Source organism: Lacerta agilis, chromosome 1, assembly GCF_009819535.1.
Source record: "Lacerta agilis isolate rLacAgi1 chromosome 1, rLacAgi1.pri, whole genome shotgun sequence".
NCBI classification, from domain to species: domain Eukaryota; kingdom Metazoa; phylum Chordata; class Lepidosauria; order Squamata; family Lacertidae; genus Lacerta; species Lacerta agilis.
In genome coordinates, this window is record NC_046312.1 from 122854048 (window position 1) to 122870875 (window position 16828).

At 41.3% G+C, this 16828-nt stretch overlaps 1 protein-coding gene across 4 annotated transcripts; it reads left to right on the top strand.

The window, feature by feature from the left end:
* The first annotated feature begins 368 nt into the window (after positions 1-368).
* On the top strand, positions 369-16299 carry BZW1 (basic leucine zipper and W2 domains 1). Of its 4 annotated transcripts, none has more exons than XM_033169423.1 (12): positions 369-500; positions 3150-3223; positions 7927-8103; positions 8617-8711; positions 9252-9317; positions 9704-9839; positions 11213-11322; positions 11415-11585; positions 13465-13611; positions 14897-15035; positions 15638-15760; positions 15852-16299. In XM_033169423.1, the coding sequence occupies exons 2-12, from the start codon at positions 3160-3162 to the stop codon at positions 15881-15883; spliced, it is 1260 nt and encodes a 419-aa protein (XP_033025314.1). In that variant the 5' UTR covers positions 369-500; positions 3150-3159; the 3' UTR covers positions 15884-16299. The 4 variants fall into 4 exon arrangements, with proteins under 4 accessions (XP_033025314.1, XP_033025324.1, XP_033025333.1 ...); XM_033169433.1 differs by having other exon boundaries at positions 370-496; XM_033169442.1 differs by lacking the exon at positions 369-500 and adding an exon at positions 803-927.
* The last annotated feature ends 529 nt before the right edge of the window (positions 16300-16828 follow it).

The window sequence follows — 16828 nt, forward strand, 5'->3', positions numbered from 1 at the left end:
TGCTACGTGACGCAGTTCGGGAGGGGGCGAGCTGGACGAGCCCATTTCCGGAATAATCTGGGGTAGGGTAGAACAAACACACTTGCTTCGTTTTTAACTTTATCTCCCTCTCTGTATGAGGAAATAATCAACCCCCCCAGCCCCCACAAAAAAAGCTAATTATATATCCTTTGGGCCCAGCCAGCGTCACGCACCCGCCCCTCCAGCACGACGCTCTTCTCTCTCCTCCCCCCCCCACCACCGTGCGACGGCTGTGAGGAATACTATAGTTTCTTCCCAGCAGGCCTCGCCTCCCTCCAGCCCGTCACCCGCGTGTTCTCGCGTTGTTTCCTCTCCTCGCGGGGGAGGTTGTGTGTGGAGGGAGGGAGTAAGTAGGAGAGGAGGAGAGGGAAAGGGGTGGAGACTTGAAGCCGCTTCAGACCGCCCGCCTTCTTCGTCCTCCTCGCGCCGCTTAGTCAAGCTTGTGCTCCTTGGACGTTCCTTTCCTGCCTTAAAAGTCGGTGAGGCCCGAGGCGCGCGGCGGGATTGATAGGTCGCTGGGGGGGTGGGGAGAGAACGCGGCTTGGCGGGCGGTGATTGGGCGGGGAGCGCGGCGCGAGGCCGGTCCGTAACGGCCGCGCTGGCAGGGCCGGTTGCTGGGCCTGCTTCTCCCCTCTCCTCTTTCCCCCCCTCCTTTCCCTTCACTCTGCGCCGCCCGCGCCCTCTGGCCCGGCCCGGCCTGGCGGGTAACAAAGCGGCGGCCTCTGTTGGGCAGTGACGCCGCTGAGGGAGGGAGGGGACGCGGCTGTGGCGGCGGCGGCGGCCGGGAGGGGCAGCGCGGGACTCAAGCCTAGCCGGGGCGGCGCTAGCGGGAGACTTCCCCCTTCCCTTCCTTTCCGGGGCCATCGCTTCCAGCTCCTGCAGCGGCCGCCTCCGCCGGAGGGCTCGGTGGGTAGGCCGCGCGGTGGCCGTGAGGGAGGGAGGGAGGAGGGCGTCTCGGGTCGGCTGAGGGAAGAGCCTTCCGGGAAAAGGCCCATTTCCGGCCTAGGCAGCGGCACGAGGCGGGGCACCACCCCCCCCCCCCAACTACGGCACACAAAAAACACGGCCTGCCCGTGTTTGTAGATGAGGGGGGTGGGGTGTCTCTCCTGAGGGGTGAAGGGTGGGGACACGTCCCGGGGCTGAGTGGGTGGCGCCTGGTGGGGAAGGAGGAGGAGGGGACTTAACGTTTGGCGATTGCATTTTGAAAATAATTTCTCAGCCTTTTGCTTCAGTGCAAGATTATAAACTGGCACGTTTTCCAAAATCTGTATGGCGCTCGTGACTCTTAGTTTTTTTTTCTGGGAGAGACCATGTTGGGGAAAGTAGGATTTTTAAATACCACGAAGACGGGTGAAATGAGCCCTGTGGATAAAACAGCTTTTTGCATTCTCCTCCCTCCCCCCCCCTGCATTTTTTTTCTTTTTGCAAAAGCGTGAAGGGCGTCTTAAGTTATTTTCCTTCTCCCCGAGCGCCCTGAATTTACACTGTGTCCTGATGTAACATTATTCCAAGGCACACGCTGTGGCGGGGGGGGGGGGGCTTTCCCCTAGCTAAGCAGTAGCCATGGGGTTGCTGCTAAGTTTCGACCCCTCAAAATCCAACCCTTGCCACCTCCCAAACGTGGAAGGGGGTAGCTAATTTCACTGGCTATGCTACATGCTCCCGGAATGCATTCAGGAATTCTGAGAAATTTTGGCCCACCCCCAAAACTTCATTCACACCCCAATACCTAGAAATATGGAGGAGGAACATTGGTCCTGCCTTGTGTTTTATAGACAGCTATCATTTTTTGTAAGAGCAGATAACTGTACTGTAATTCTCAGCACACCTGCTCAGAATCATCCCATTTTGTTCAGGTGCAATTAGTTACTGGGAAGTGTGCATAGGACTACAGACATATTGGGGTATTCAGAGTACCACAAACACCCCTTTAAATCTGCTCCGCCTGCCCCCAACCTCTCCCTTTTCCCATGAAGCCTTAAATGCAGTTCATGCTTTTGCTTTTTTGTGTTAAGGCTGGATTTTATGCATACAATTAATACATTTGGACTGAGAGCCTCTCTTTTTACCTATAATTGTGAAGTCGAGGTGTGAGGACATAGCCATGTACCCTTTGGCTATCTTGATACATTCATCTCATGATGTGGGATATATTTGGGGCCAATGCTGCCTTGGCAGCTAGAAAGATCAGGAAGAAAGAATTGGATGGGCTAGCACAATAAAAAAAATGTTGTTTCTATTCTGTTCTGTTCTATTCTATACTTATGTCAGCACCTGCCATTCCTGGCCCAACACTGCTGGCAGTGTCAGGCAACTGGATCTAACCAACTTAAAATCTATCACAGTGCCCCTAGCCAAGTGTTGCTATGGGGCATTGCGCTGAAATAAAAAGATAGTTAGACCATGTACCCAGCAGTGTTTGGAGCATAGCCCTTGAAGCCCACCAGAGCCCACTGACATAGGAAATGGCCCACAAGAGAACACTTTGTCAAGGGGCTAGTCCTGACTTAATTTATGGCCTTACTTAGTTTTAGGCAGAGTACTGGTAAAAATGAGGTTGGAAGTCCCCTGATTTCAAGTTAAGTTTGACCCCCAAGTTCATTAATAGATCTTGATTTGTATGAGTCTCTTGGTCTCAGGCCCAGCGCTCTGATGTTTTGATAACTGCTGGTCCAGTATCAACTACTCATCTCAGAAGTCAAAGTATTTGGTCTTCAAACCATAGATTCAGATCATACTGACCATACTAACCATACTGTAGTTTGTTCAATTTAGATCTTAGGGAAAACTGTGGTAAGAACCAACTGGGAAAGGGAGAAGGGAATTCTTATGCAAGGGGGAGAAGGAGGAAGAAAAACAGCATGTTTCTAATCTCTCAGCCCAGATTTACTCAATTTAGGCATCATAGAACCCGAGGTCTGTAATGTATTTTGAAACATAGGAAAAGGTTTGTAAATACTTAATGTTTCCAAACATTAAAGTAGAATACTTAAATAAAATAGGAAACAATTAAGACGAATTTTTAGGATGTTGCCAATAGCTGGCAGAGGCTTAACTGAAGTCTTCCAAAACTCTTGGGGATCATCTGCTTAACTGATACATCTTGAAAATTTTGTTTCTTTCCATAGGGTGTCTTTTATGAATAATCAAAAGCAGCAAAAGCCAACGCTATCAGGCCAGCGTTTTAAAACTAGGAAAAGAGGTAAGTCTAATTATATGTTTACTTAATTAAATTGTTTCTGTCTAATACAGTTGGACATCTTGAGAGAAAGTTTGCTTGTGGTCTGTACTCTGTACTGTGTTTTTACACACACACACACACACACAGAGAGAGAGAGAGAGAGAGAAAGCAAGCTGCTTTGACAGTTTGGTGGAAAGTCTTTAGAATTGATCCTTGATCAACTATACCTTCTTTATATTAAGGCAGCTATATTGTACATATAATGCAAGAGTAAGAGTAGTATCAATATCCTTGTTCTTTTCTTCATTTACCACCTGCTTTTAAAATAAAAACATTTGTTTTAAACAAAAATATACTTTGACCTAAAATCTTAATTTTATTAAAGCCAGTGAACTAAGGAACCCATTCTCCTTTGTCTCCCAGTGACAGGTTTTTAGTCTGTTTAAAAATCAGAATACAGCCTTTGATTTATCTGATAGACTGATGTTCTCACCTACTGAGCTTGAACAAAATTGTTCACTGCGAGTTGTATGCAGCAGCATCCTTGCTTGTGTGAAATAGACTTATGCTGATGCAGCAGGACTTCCCCCTTCCTCTCTGTCTAATCCTGTATGCACCCTCCACACCTGCCCTTCACCCAAGGATCACAGGGTGGTTTACAACATCAAATAGTATAAAACCACTAAAATAATCCCATAGTAACAAACAAATAAACAACAATCTACACACAGTTTAAAAGGCCATAGATTGGCTAATTAGCCAAAGGCCTGGGCAAAGCTGCAGCAATGGATGCAGAAGTAGCCCTAACCTGTGTATCTATTCCTTTAGAGGGAATGTAACTCCATCAAGACCAGGCAACCTCCTATCCATCCATCAAGAGAACCACCCACTAACAGTGCCTCAATCTTACCTGGAATGAGTTTTAGTTTTTGGCTCTCATCCAATCCATTATCGAGGCAAGACAATGGTCCAACACATCTGCTGCCACAACTGCAGATGTAAAGGAGAAAAGAAGAGCTGTGTGTCGCTAGCATATTGCTGGCAACATACTCTAAAACTCTGGATGACTCCACTCAGCTGGTTCATGTAGATGTTAAACAGCAGGGGGAACACAATCGAACCCTGAGGAACCCTACATTGAAGGCTCCATGGGGCCACATGGTATTTGTACCCATGGATTCAAATTTTCATGGTGCTTTAATGCTTGGCTTTAGGGGAGATGTTTGTTTTAGATGGGTAGGTGCTATATTTAACTTTTCTTCAAGCTGGTCAACTATGAGCTTTCAAAGGTGTTATGGCTAGGAAAGGGCCTTAATTTTGCCTCTGCACAGGGCGTATATCTCTTGCTACTATGACATATAAATAGTCCAGCCAACTGGCTATGTGGCATGCCAGAAAGCACAGGAATACTAACTTGTGGGTAGTAATTATGTTAAGGAGTGTGTGTCTGTTCAGTGTTTCTTCAGTAAAAGGAGAGAAAAGTGGACCTTCCAGCTTTTTTGTTTTGTTTTTGTTAAACCTTTGAAACTGAAGGAGCTGCACACTTCTTGTCAGGATGTTCTAGGGAAAAGAGTGTAATCTGCTGTTTAGTACTGCTCTGCTCAAATAAGTGAGAAAGAATGAAACTGAATGAGTGAAAAGGATGGAATTCCAGTAAACAAATGAAATTAGTAAGTGGGAGTGGGACCCAGAAGTAGAAATAGATAAGTACTGTCTTGATCTGCTGAAACATGGTGGGTGAGCTGGAGTACACACATGACTTAATACTGTGGTATTAGTCTTTGGATAACAAATGCTCAGTATTTTGACGATCAAAGAAAAGTGATACCTGAGTTCTAAATGTCATAAGTGAAAGACTATCCTCTCATATTAATGGAATTTACTTCCATGTAATGTTTTCAGAAATTTTTATTACCATCATGTAACGTTTTCAGAAGTGGAGTAGCAAGCAATTATAACTTAACTTTGAATTTCTGTGGGTGGTGCTAAAATTTTAGCCCATTATAAATAGACTGGTAATAGGTTAAAACAGAAATTAAGATTTCAGGTGCAGCTGATATTTTGATTGCTTTTTAGCAGATATTCTTGGCTTAAGAGAGTTCTCAAACTGACAACACTAATGCCAAAAAGGATTTTGCTGTGACTGTGGCCCTTAGTTTTCCGTCTGTTGTGTACTTCTGGTATCTTACAGTGAGAGTTTCTTGTGTTCTAGTACAGATAAGTGGCTTATTTGAAGCTGAGAAGCTGGCCATTCAAAGATCTTGAGGGATATAGCATATTCATGAAGGCAGGCCCATGAAGTTTTTTTTTAAATAGATGAGTTTAAAGAGAACTTCTGCAAGGCATTCAAATGAGGGTTTTTATACAGAGAACCAGAATGTAATCAAATGGCTAGAGGTAGAAATAGCTCTTGGAACTGCTGGTCAGAGTTAGCTTGCGAAGTAATAAACTGATTTGTGTCAGAATCCCTACTTAAACTGAAAGGGAACCTATGTTAGTGGAAAATTGAAACAGACCTTAATGGTTGCTCAATTATGAATGCTGTACTCATGACTTCCACAACCTGAAAACTCATGACTTCCACAACCTGGGCTGGATACTGGCTGATAATTCAGGAAATTGTTGTCAATTTACTGATGCCATGCCAGAAAAAGAAGGGTGTAGCCAAAGGCTGATATGGAACCATTTTATTTTGATCGATGGGACGTGGGTGCTAACTTTTTAAAGGTAACTTTCTTTGAATACAAACCACACTTCTTGACAGAAAAGGGTTTGTTTGTTTGTTTTTTTGCTAAAAATACCAAACCATATATCATGCAAAAAAGGGGAAAGCATAGGTCTTTAAAGGGCCTGGTGATGGGCCTCCAAAGTGTAATGGAAATCTCCTGTAACTTTATAGTGGAAAATGGCCATAATATGCCCCCCTGATGTGCAGTATATTAAATGCCAACCTTCTATCTCAGCAGTGTTCCATACAGTGTGATGGTTGTCCATATACAAAACTTGTTGTGTTTCTTTGTATTGTGATTATTCAGATGTTTTGGACTACAGCTTGGTATTAGCCAGATATATGTTGTAGTCCAGAACATCTGGAGGGCACCTGGCTGGCAAAGGCTGATGTATCAGCAATATGAACATGTACCGTATTTTTTGCTCCATAAGACGCACCTTTTTACTCCTAAAAAGTAAGGGGAAATACCTGTGCGTCTTATGGAGCGAATGGTGGTCCCTGGAGCTGAATTGCCCAGGAGCCAAAAGCAGATTGTGCTTTTTATTTTACAAAGAGAAAAGGGAGTGTTGAAAGGACCCCGCTCAGCAGCTGATCAGAAATAGATCGGAGAGAGATAAGAGTCCCGGCTCCCTTTCAGCCCTGCCCTCCTTTGTTGAATGTGCTGCAGAGGGAGGTTGTTTGTTTCCCCAGGACATGTGACTGGCTGATTAGATTATCTGTCTGGAAACAGTAGAAATGGCTCCTTTTCCTTAAGATTTTTCAGAAATGTGAGTTAAACCCCATAAAAATGGGGCTTTTCCTCTTTGTTTTTCCCCCTTTGCAAAAGGAGCTTTGCTTTTCCCCCTTTGCAAAAAAGCTGCAAAACCTTTAGCTGATCCTCAAAAAAAACCCAAAAAACAAACAAACCAGGGCTTTTCCCTTTGCAAAAAAGCTGCAAAGCCTTTAGCTGATCCTAAAAAAAGGCCTTTTGCCTTTGCAAAAACAGCTGCAAAACTTTCAGCTGATCCTAAAAAACAACAACAACAAACAAACAGGGCTTTTAGAGGAGGAAAACCAGAAAAATGTTTTTTCCCTGGGTTTCCTCCTCTAAAAATGAGGTGCGCCCTATGGTCCAGTGCGTCCTATGGAGCGAAAAATACGGTACAACAAGAGTGAGAAATACTGGGGAACTGGGTTCGGGATTTCACATATACAGAGGCCGTGTCATGCCCCAGCCCTAGAAGGCTCTCTTACTCACTACAGTGGTATCTCGAGTTACAAACACTTCAGGTTACAAACTCCACTAACCTGGAAGAATTACCTCGAGAACTTTGCCCCAGGATGAGAACAGAAATCTTGTGCTGGCGGCACAGTGGCAGCAAGAGGCCCCATTAGCGAAAGCACACCTCTAGTTAAGAAAAGTTTCAGGTTAAGAACAGACCTCCGGAACGAATTATGTTTATAACTAGAGGTAACACTGTACTGTTCTCTAGTGAATTAGAATGATTTGAGTGCCCTACTTCCTGGTCAGCCCAGACTTTCAAAGGGTATTTCAAAGAAGAAAGGTTTCCAATCTTTCTGTTCCTCAGCATCTATTGAGGAGCTACGTTACAGAGTTTCCCAAAGTAGGTAATACTGCTTTAGAATCCACTTTCTTTGTTTTTGACACAAGTTTGTTGTCATCATTCACTTTATCAGTAAAGAAAAATCATTTTATCTTGTTCTGTGAACCACTCTTGAGATTTCCGGGTATAGTGTGGTATATAAATTATTCTAATAATAATAATAATAAAATAAATTTTATCTGGCTCCACTATTTTTTCCAACTGCCAGCCTGAAATTAACTGCCACTTTGTTGTGTGTGTTATTTGTACCCATATAATTTGTTGTGATGAATTTCATTGATTGAACTGTATACCTACTTTGGGGCCACTCTCTGTAATATGATTTTGTATTAAGAAACAATGTAATAAATAGTACTATGTTCACAGAATATTTTATTTATTTATTGCAGATGAAAAAGAGAGGTTTGACCCCACTCAGTTTCAGGACTGTATTATTCAAGGATTAAATGAAACTGGCAGTGACTTGGAAGCAGTAGCAAAATTCCTTGATGCTTCTGGAGCAAAACTTGATTATCGCCGCTATGCAGAGACACTCTTTGACATTCTGGTGGCTGGTGGAATGCTGGGTAAGTGAACCTAAGAGGGGCTCTTTGGTTTACAAATGTGCCTGTGTATTTGCATGGTTGGATCTTAAAACTAACCAACCATTCATTGGTCATGATCTCAGTTGCTACTGATTAAGCAGCCTCTGTAACCTCCAGAATATAATAGCATTAGAGCTCTTTTCTCTGTGAAGGACTTTGCAAAACACAGAAGTGACGTAGTATCTTGTGGTAGGTGTTAGCAACTGATGATCCAGTTCAAATTTAGGAAGATGAAAGCTTCTAGTCAAACTTCAGTGTTTTCCTGAAAAACTAGCATGCCTGTAAAAAGGTGGGGTTCCTAATTCTTAGCACTGGTAAAGATTTTTATCTTGCTCCATTTGCCATTGAACTTTAAATAGTTGGTTTTCACTTGCTGTTGATTTACTGCACATTGCATTGTATTAAATTTAAATGCTGTTCTAATTACAGTAGTGAAAGTGATCTTAGCCAATGTTAGCTTTTCTTATAAAACTATTAACACCAATTTCTCATTAGCCCCAGGTGGTACACTGGCAGATGACATGATGCGCACAGATGTCTGTGTGTTTGCAGCACAGGAAGACCTAGAAACGATGCAAGCATTTGCTCAGGTTTGTTTTTAAAAAATGGCTGTTCTTGATTCTACCTCCCTGCAATATAAACACACACACACAAAAAGCAAGATGCATGTATAAAGAGTTGTTGATTGAGCCCAACAGGGATTGGAAACCTTTTTATCTGTTGAGGGCTTAATTGCTGAGGGATGCCTGCTGGCACTGACCAGAGCCGGAGCAGTGATGGGCACAGCCAGAGACAAAAGTGTTCTGGATTATTGGAGGGGTGGGATTTCCTTATCCTCAAGTCAAATAAGAAGTGGGGGGGAAAGTTTTTAAAAATCACTTGATTTTATCAGGTAAAAATACTGCTTCTTCCAGTTGTTCTGAAATTACATAGAGAGGGGGAAAGCCTGACAAAATGAGGAAATTGACAGAAAGATAGTTACTCTGCTGGGATGCAAAAATGCTGGGGAAGATTCTGAAGGCGCTGGGGGAACATAAAATGAAAGCAGGGCTGCATATGGCCCCTAAGTATCAGGTTGCCCACCTTTTCTATGAAAACTATAGTCTTAATTGCTTACATTTGTCTTTCAGGTCTTTAACAAGCTGATCAGGCGTTATAAATACCTGGAAAAAGGCTTTGAGGATGAAGTCAAAAAGGTATTGCAACTTGAAACTACTTTTCAGACCATGGCTTTACAGATACTCCTGTATATTTATTTATTTATGTGTTTGTTACTATTTAGCAAAACATTTAGTCTGCATGTGCACATATTCCTTGGCTAGTCACTTAGGGCCTGAAAGAAAAGAATACAGTACAGTAATTTCTGTCCCATTTATAAAAGTTCCATTTTCTGGTTACTGGGAGGATATAGTTCTCCATAGGCATCAGAGTAAGTGGCTGTGCAGAAACTTTGCGTAAGACTTTCAGTCACTGTAATAAAAACTCTGCAAAAGGGAGTCCTTTTCTTGTTTCCAGTGATACATAAATTATTTCACTTCTTCACTTGTTTCAGAGTGTTGACTATACCTTTTACCCTTTGCAGTTGCTGCTATTCTTGAAAGGTTTTTCAGAGTCTGAGCGGAACAAACTGGCCATGCTGACGGGTATTCTTCTGGCCAATGGGACACTTAATGCGTCAATTCTCAACAGTCTGTATAATGAGAATCTAGTTAAAGAAGGTAATTGTGGTAAACTATTTTGGAATTAGAGTAGTGGAAGTGTTCCCTATCTGTTTTGATATTTAGAGGTGTACTCCTGCGCAGTGTTAGGTTTCTCTTCACCAATGGAAGACCTGTCCAGCCCCACTTCCTAGCATATGAGTATTTTTCTCAGAACTTTACAAGACCCAGAATTTTTTAAAGATTCACAGTTTGATGTAGGTGCTAGGCAACAGACTATGCATTTGTTTTAGTTATAGTGAAGCAAAACCTTACCATATAATCATCCAGTGCAGGGTGGATTTGATTTAAATCACAGTTTTCTACATAAAGACTAATTCTTGCTGGTATAACTTTAATATGCAAGTAGATGAAGATTTTTAGAATAACAACTTTTCATACTACTTTTTTTAATCTCCAGTTTAATAGGTTAATCATTCATATTTGGACAACTTTTCTGTTGTACTTAGGAAGGAGAAAAATAATCATTACCTTAATAATAACAATTTAAACAGATTTATTAGATCCATTCCACTCCAAACAATCAGAAAAATATTGTTTCTATTCTGTTCACTGAACTTCTTGAAACTTAACACTGAAGGGGTTGATTCTGTATTCATAGGTTTGTAGAACAATAGGATTAAGGTCTTTTTCTCAACTCTGTTCATGTTATAACATTTTTGCTGTGAAGAAGAGGCATGTGATCTCTGCTGAGTCAAATTCAGTTTTGAGAACTGCAAAAGTAAACCAAGCATCTGTGATAATACCTTGTAGGCAGAGAATCTGCCCAATAATCTTACAAAAACCTCTGGAAGAGCAGAAATGACATTGTGAATGGATTAATGGAATTTATTTACCAAAAAATTAAACATATATAGCCTTATTCTACATAATTAAAAAACTAATCTTTATTTCATGATTGAATAACCTTTGGATGGTAATATATTTTCCCCAAAAAGCATTTTATTTAAAAAAAATCTGATTTAAATCAAAGAAATCCGATTTTTTTTTAAAAAAAAAAATTAAATCATTTATTTTTATCCACCCTGATCCAGTGTGATCTATGCATGTCCAGTGAGAGTGCTAGAAAAACCTTTCCTCGTGAAGCCAGTCAGGAAATGATACACAAAGAGCGATTTCATTATCAAAATCTGCTAACAGTTTGAGACAACAAAACCACCTATGTTTTTATATGTTAACCTGTGGCCTACAGATGTAGATGGACTACAACTCCCATCATTCTCGACCATTGGCCTTGTTCTATGGGACTTAAGGGAGTTGGGAGTCCAAGCACATCTGGAGGGCCAAGGGTAAGTCACATCTGATAGTAGAACAATATTAAGCAGGACACCTCTTCAAGAGTATTAAAAGTAACCATACAACTCCTCATGCAGGTGTTTCAGCAGCCTTTGCAGTAAAACTCTTCAAATCATGGATAAATGAAAAAGATATCAATGCAGTGGCTGCTAGTCTTCGTAAAGTCAACATGGACAACAGGCTGATGGTAAGTAAATAAGATAATTACTTTTGGTGGTGAAAATGGAGATGTGCAACTTTTTTTAAGTACACCGCAAATAATCAATATAAATGTTTCAGGAACTCTTTCCAGCCAACAAGCAAAGCCTTGAACACTTCACAAAATACTTCACTGATGCAGGATTAAAGGAACTTTCTGAATACGTCCGGAACCAGCAGTGCATAGGGGCTCGTAAAGAACTGCAGAAAGAACTTCAGGAGCAGATGTCACGTGGGGATCCCTTTAAGGATGTAAGTACAATGGTTTCCTCTGCTCATAGCTTATGAGCCTCTTTGGTCTCTAATACTCTTGTTTCTTAAATTTGGCATCTGGCATGGCAACCAAGGAAGGTGAAAGTAGCTTGGTTTTCTAGCTGTCTCAATTGCTGTAACAATTTTTGCTGTTAAAATATTTTCTTTCCAAGTGTGTTTGGCGAATTAACATTGCACTAATGTCTGCACAGTGTAAAATGCTGACACTCAGCAAGGTGGGAAGTATGAAACCTTGTTTAATAATTTTTGAAATAACTGCAGATATTTGTGAAAATAACGATAATGTTCAGGAACAGTTAAGCATGTTCACATATACATACGTACCTGTTTTCACCTGTGAATAATGCTATTGTGTTTATCACATTTGCATCCTGCAAGGAGTCCAGGAAACCATGCATTGGGTTATCTTGCTGATCTATGCAGTAAGTCCTGTGAAGAAAGCTGGTCTGCAAGATGGTGACGTTCTCCAAGGCCACTGCCCAGGGAGCTCTGTGACTGAACAGGGATTTGAACCCTTTTCCTTGGCAAGGGATTGGGGCAGAGTTGGCTGGTTTCACCTTGCTTCCTAAGGATTGGTTGTTGCTACAGTGCACAAACCATAGATAAGTTACAGTGCACAAACCATAGATGTTTTAGGACTAGAGCTCCCACCAGCCCCAGGCAGCATAGCCATTGATAGCTCATGGTAGCTGGGGATCCAAACAATTTGGAGGGTGGAAGGCTACCATAGATCAGCCCTCTGCACACTTGGGCTGCTCAGTTTCTGTGCTTGGTGTCCATGATCAATAAGAAATGTATTAAGATTTTATATTCTAAAATGGGGGTGGGGGAAGGGAAGCAAGATGCCTGTGTCTATAGGCAGGAACTGTAGAAAGGAATGGGAAAATGGCTGTTCCCACCTTGAATTTCACATTCTGAGTCATGACAGAAATGTCTTAAAAGGTGGTACACAATGTACCCTCCCTGCAAGAAGTGAGAGTTCAGGGAACCAGGCAGAGGGCCTTCTCAGTAGTGGCACCCACTCTGTGGAACGCCCTCCCAGCAGATGTTAAGGAAATAAACAACTATCTGACCTTTAGAAGACATCTGAAGGCAGCCCTGTTTAGGGAAGTTTTTAATGTTTGATGCTTTATTTTTTTTAAAAAAAATATTTTTATTAAAGATTTTCAAAGGTAGTACAATGTCTCTCTCAAGTTTTTCCATATAACATTTTTATAAGTCAGTGTTGGTGAGACATTAGAAAAGAAAGGGGGGAAGGGGGGAAGAAGTGGGTGGGACGGGGAGGCAGGTGGGACGGGGTGACTGTGTTTCTTTTTTACTTGATATGAGTTTGGTGTCAGCATTGTTTATGTAGGTTCTCTGTTGTTTGCTTGTGCTCGTTTGGCGGTGAGAGAGGTCGGAGTTGGCTTGGGATGTGGTTGTTCATTTGTGGTTGGCTGTGGTGATCTTTGGTTTCCTGTGTGAGTGGGGTTGGCGGGTATTTTGGGTCAGGTTAGCCATATTGATTTGTATGCTGTCGGTAGATTTTTGTCATTGTCTTGTTGGGCTGTGTATGTGATGAAGGGGAACCATACCGGGGTGAAGGTGTCTTCTTCAGTTGTTTGATGCTTTATTGTGCTTCAAATTTTGTTGGGAGCCACCCAGAGTGGCTGGAGTATAAATAAGTAGTAGTAGTAGTAGCAGCAGCAGCAGCAGTAGTAGTTGTAGTTGTTATTACTCGAGGGTGGTGCCATTTACTGCTTGGGTAGAACAAAGCTAATCTCTAGGCCCAAGGAAATCTATATCTGAAAATCTAAGCAAAGCTTGTCAATACACGTGCAAGTATGTTATGTAACACTCCCTGGAATTGCTTGTCTAGATCATCTTGTATGTCAAGGAAGAGATGAAGAAAAACAACATATCAGAACAGACTGTGATAGGCATTATCTGGTCCAGTGTAATGAGCACTGTGGAATGGAACAAAAAAGAGGAGCTAGTAGCGGAACAAGCCATCAAGCACTTGAAGGTATTTTTATGTTCATTTTTTTAAAAAGTATATCATATAAATAAACTTCTGTGGGTCCATTGCAGTGCAGGCATGGGTGCCAAGTCCACATGATCATTCCCTCTGTATCCAGCTGAGTTTTCAGGTGCTCATGCAGATGTCATATTAGGGGTAACCCTGAGGTTTGCAAACAAATCAAATGAGAATTTTCTTTTTTCTTTTTTAAATGAATGTAGCTGGGGTTGTACATGAATGTGTCTCCCCACACACACGCCCCAGAAGAGGAGAGAGTGAAAGCCCCAAACAGGCCAATATGGGACTGAACCTGCTCAGTGGTCACAAAATGTGCCCTGGACAGTAGGGCAGGGAATGAAAGCTAGTGGCTAGAACCCTGAAAAAGAAGGTTAGCGGTTAGAAGTATGCTACGCTGCATAATGTTATACAGTCCCAGTCATAATACTGTATTGCCAATCTTGATATGCAGAGAATGGGCTGCATTAGAGTAAGAACTAGATTTTTCAAATGTATTCTCTTCATTTCTCCTGATTTAATATAAGCTTATTATCTCATTCAGTGTAATTCCGTTCAAAATGTACCCTGAATGCCACAATGTAGGGCTCACATTCTTTCTAAAATGTTGAGTTCCTGGATTTCGAAAAATCTTATTTACTCTTCTGTCTGTAAAAGAAAATGGGAAATCACTAATAGTTAACTTGGCGCAGCATGCTTCTAAGATGGGGGTGGGGAACCTTGGGCCCTCCAGAAGTTGCTGAACTATAACTCCCATGAGTGCCCGCAAATGTGGCCAGTGACCAGGAACAATGAGAAGCTGCAGTTCATTTCAATGGAAGTCTATGGGAAGTCCTCTTGGAAGTTCCCAGACAGCTGGTTTTTGCTGTCAGGATTTTTTTCCTTCATGAAAGAGGCATTTCTGGCAGCAGGGTTTGAAAATGTACATGTCCATTTTAGGACAAATTAATGTATTGATGATTTCTGATAAGCCCAATTTTAAGCTGTATTCTGGTGTACACTAGCTTGTGCATAACTAGTAGGCAAAACATTATTATTATTATTATTTAAATTTGTATACCACACTTCATCTGAAGATCACATGGCGGTTCACATCATAAACAAAATGAAAGCACAAAATATGTAATACAAAAAACAACCACCCATAACTCGCTCTCCAACACATTTAAAAGGCGATAGAATGTTAGGCCTGTTTATGGAGAACTGGGAGCTGTTGATCAGAATAGAAGCGTGTATGGTTTTTTTCCTGTATGTTAACTGTTTATAATATTCACAGCAATACAGCCCTCTTCTTGCTGCCTTTACAACCCAAGGTCAGTCTGAACTGACTCTGTTGCTCAAGATTCAGGAGTACTGTTATGACAACATCCACTTCATGAAAGCCTTCCAGAAAATAGTGGTGCTCTTCTACAAAGGTAATGCTTTAACACTCAGTCATGTGTAAAAGAAGATAGAACACTCAAGAGTTTAACATTTTAACTCTAACTCATTTTAACTACTTAACCTGTAGCTTCTGATGCTTATCAGTAAAGTCTTAATCTCCAAGAAGAAAGCTGCAGCCCATAATTCCGTTATGCCAATTGAAAAGGGTGTTTTGTCTTCTGATGTTGCATCTGCTTAAACAAATTACTTGACAAGCCACAATAGTGTTAACAGAACTCCGCCCCCTATTGTGATGTCAAGTGGCTTTTTTGAGATTTATTTGAGTATCCTGTTGATGAAAATAGGGTGTCCTAATGAGGCTTCAGTTACAAAGATGTGATTGAGCAACATATAAAATGCATTGCTTGATGAACTGGTCAAGTATAGTGGAAATTTACAGCCCAAACAATGCTAAGACCGCGGAGCATGAGGAATGTGGTTTGGCAAGCTTGCTGGTGGTTGTTTTTTTAGAGGGTTTGCATTTAAGCACTTCTGTGCTTTGAAAACACATGATATGACTTGGCATCTCTTTTCTGAGCTGTGCTGCGTGAAGGGATAGATGCAACTTGCCCTAACCCCACTTTGTTTTCAACAGCTGAGGTGCTAAGTGAAGAACCCATCCTGAAATGGTATAAGGATGCACATGTTGCCAAAGGAAAGAGTGTCTTTCTGGAACAAATGAAAAAGTTTGTAGAATGGCTCAAGAATGCTGAGGAAGGTGAGTAAGCCTGATGCAATTCTGCTTTGCTTACTGTGCATTCATTTGAGTAAGTTTTCTCATGCTGGAATGCTTGTTTGTTTTCTTTCAGAATCTGAGTCTGAAACTGAAGAAGGTGACTAAGTTGTCAAAAACAGTAAAGCAAACAGGAGCAGTAGATAAAACGTCATGTCTTGTGTCCTTCTGATTCTTACATCCTACCTCCCTGTATCAAGCATGATATAAGGGCTCTCATGGCAAATTTATGTTTGTGTTTTCTATGGTCATTAGAGAACACCAGATTTAGGTTTTTAAAACCATGTGTTAGTAGCTTACAGGAGCTATAGATTTGATTCTAACATTGCATTAGTTTTTTGAGTTACCTTCTACCTCCTGTATTTTCTACTGTAACATAATTTAAGGCCTTCCACAACTTAAAATTCATTTTATCCCTGGGTTTTCTATAAAAAAAAGTTTACAAGTAGACATGATTTGGAAAAATGAAATTTGTTATAAAAATTCTGTTTGCAAATTAAAACTGTACAAGTATCCAAAGTAAAGAGGCCATACTTGTGTAATTTTGTGTGAAAGATAACTAGATCCAAGCAAGAGTGATGGGATTCCTAACATCACATCATTCCCTGTTCATAATAGCACTGCAATTTGCAGTCACTAAGCTCAATATTCAAACTAAGCTCTTTGCCTTCAGCTTCCTGGTTCTGGTGTTCTTGCACAGTCTTAAGCAGAACCTTGAACAATCTACATTCTCTTTGAAAAATGTATTTTTCTGCCTTGCTGTTAGTTGGAATCGGAATGAACAGATGCAGAGGTTCATCCTCTCAAAAAAGGTTTGCATTGACCATTTTTGAGCAATGTTATTGTATACTACTTTTTAGCTTGTAGTAAACCAAGTCCTCAAAAATGAATGTGACTAGGTTATGTCTAGTGGGGTCTAGATTATTATATGGGTCTACTCTTGAGTAGGACAAGTGTTGAATACAATCCCATTTAAAGGTTAAAAGGATTTGCATTTTAGATACTGAATGTGTGAAAGTGAAAAGGATTCTGGAACCCCAAATAAGCTCAAAC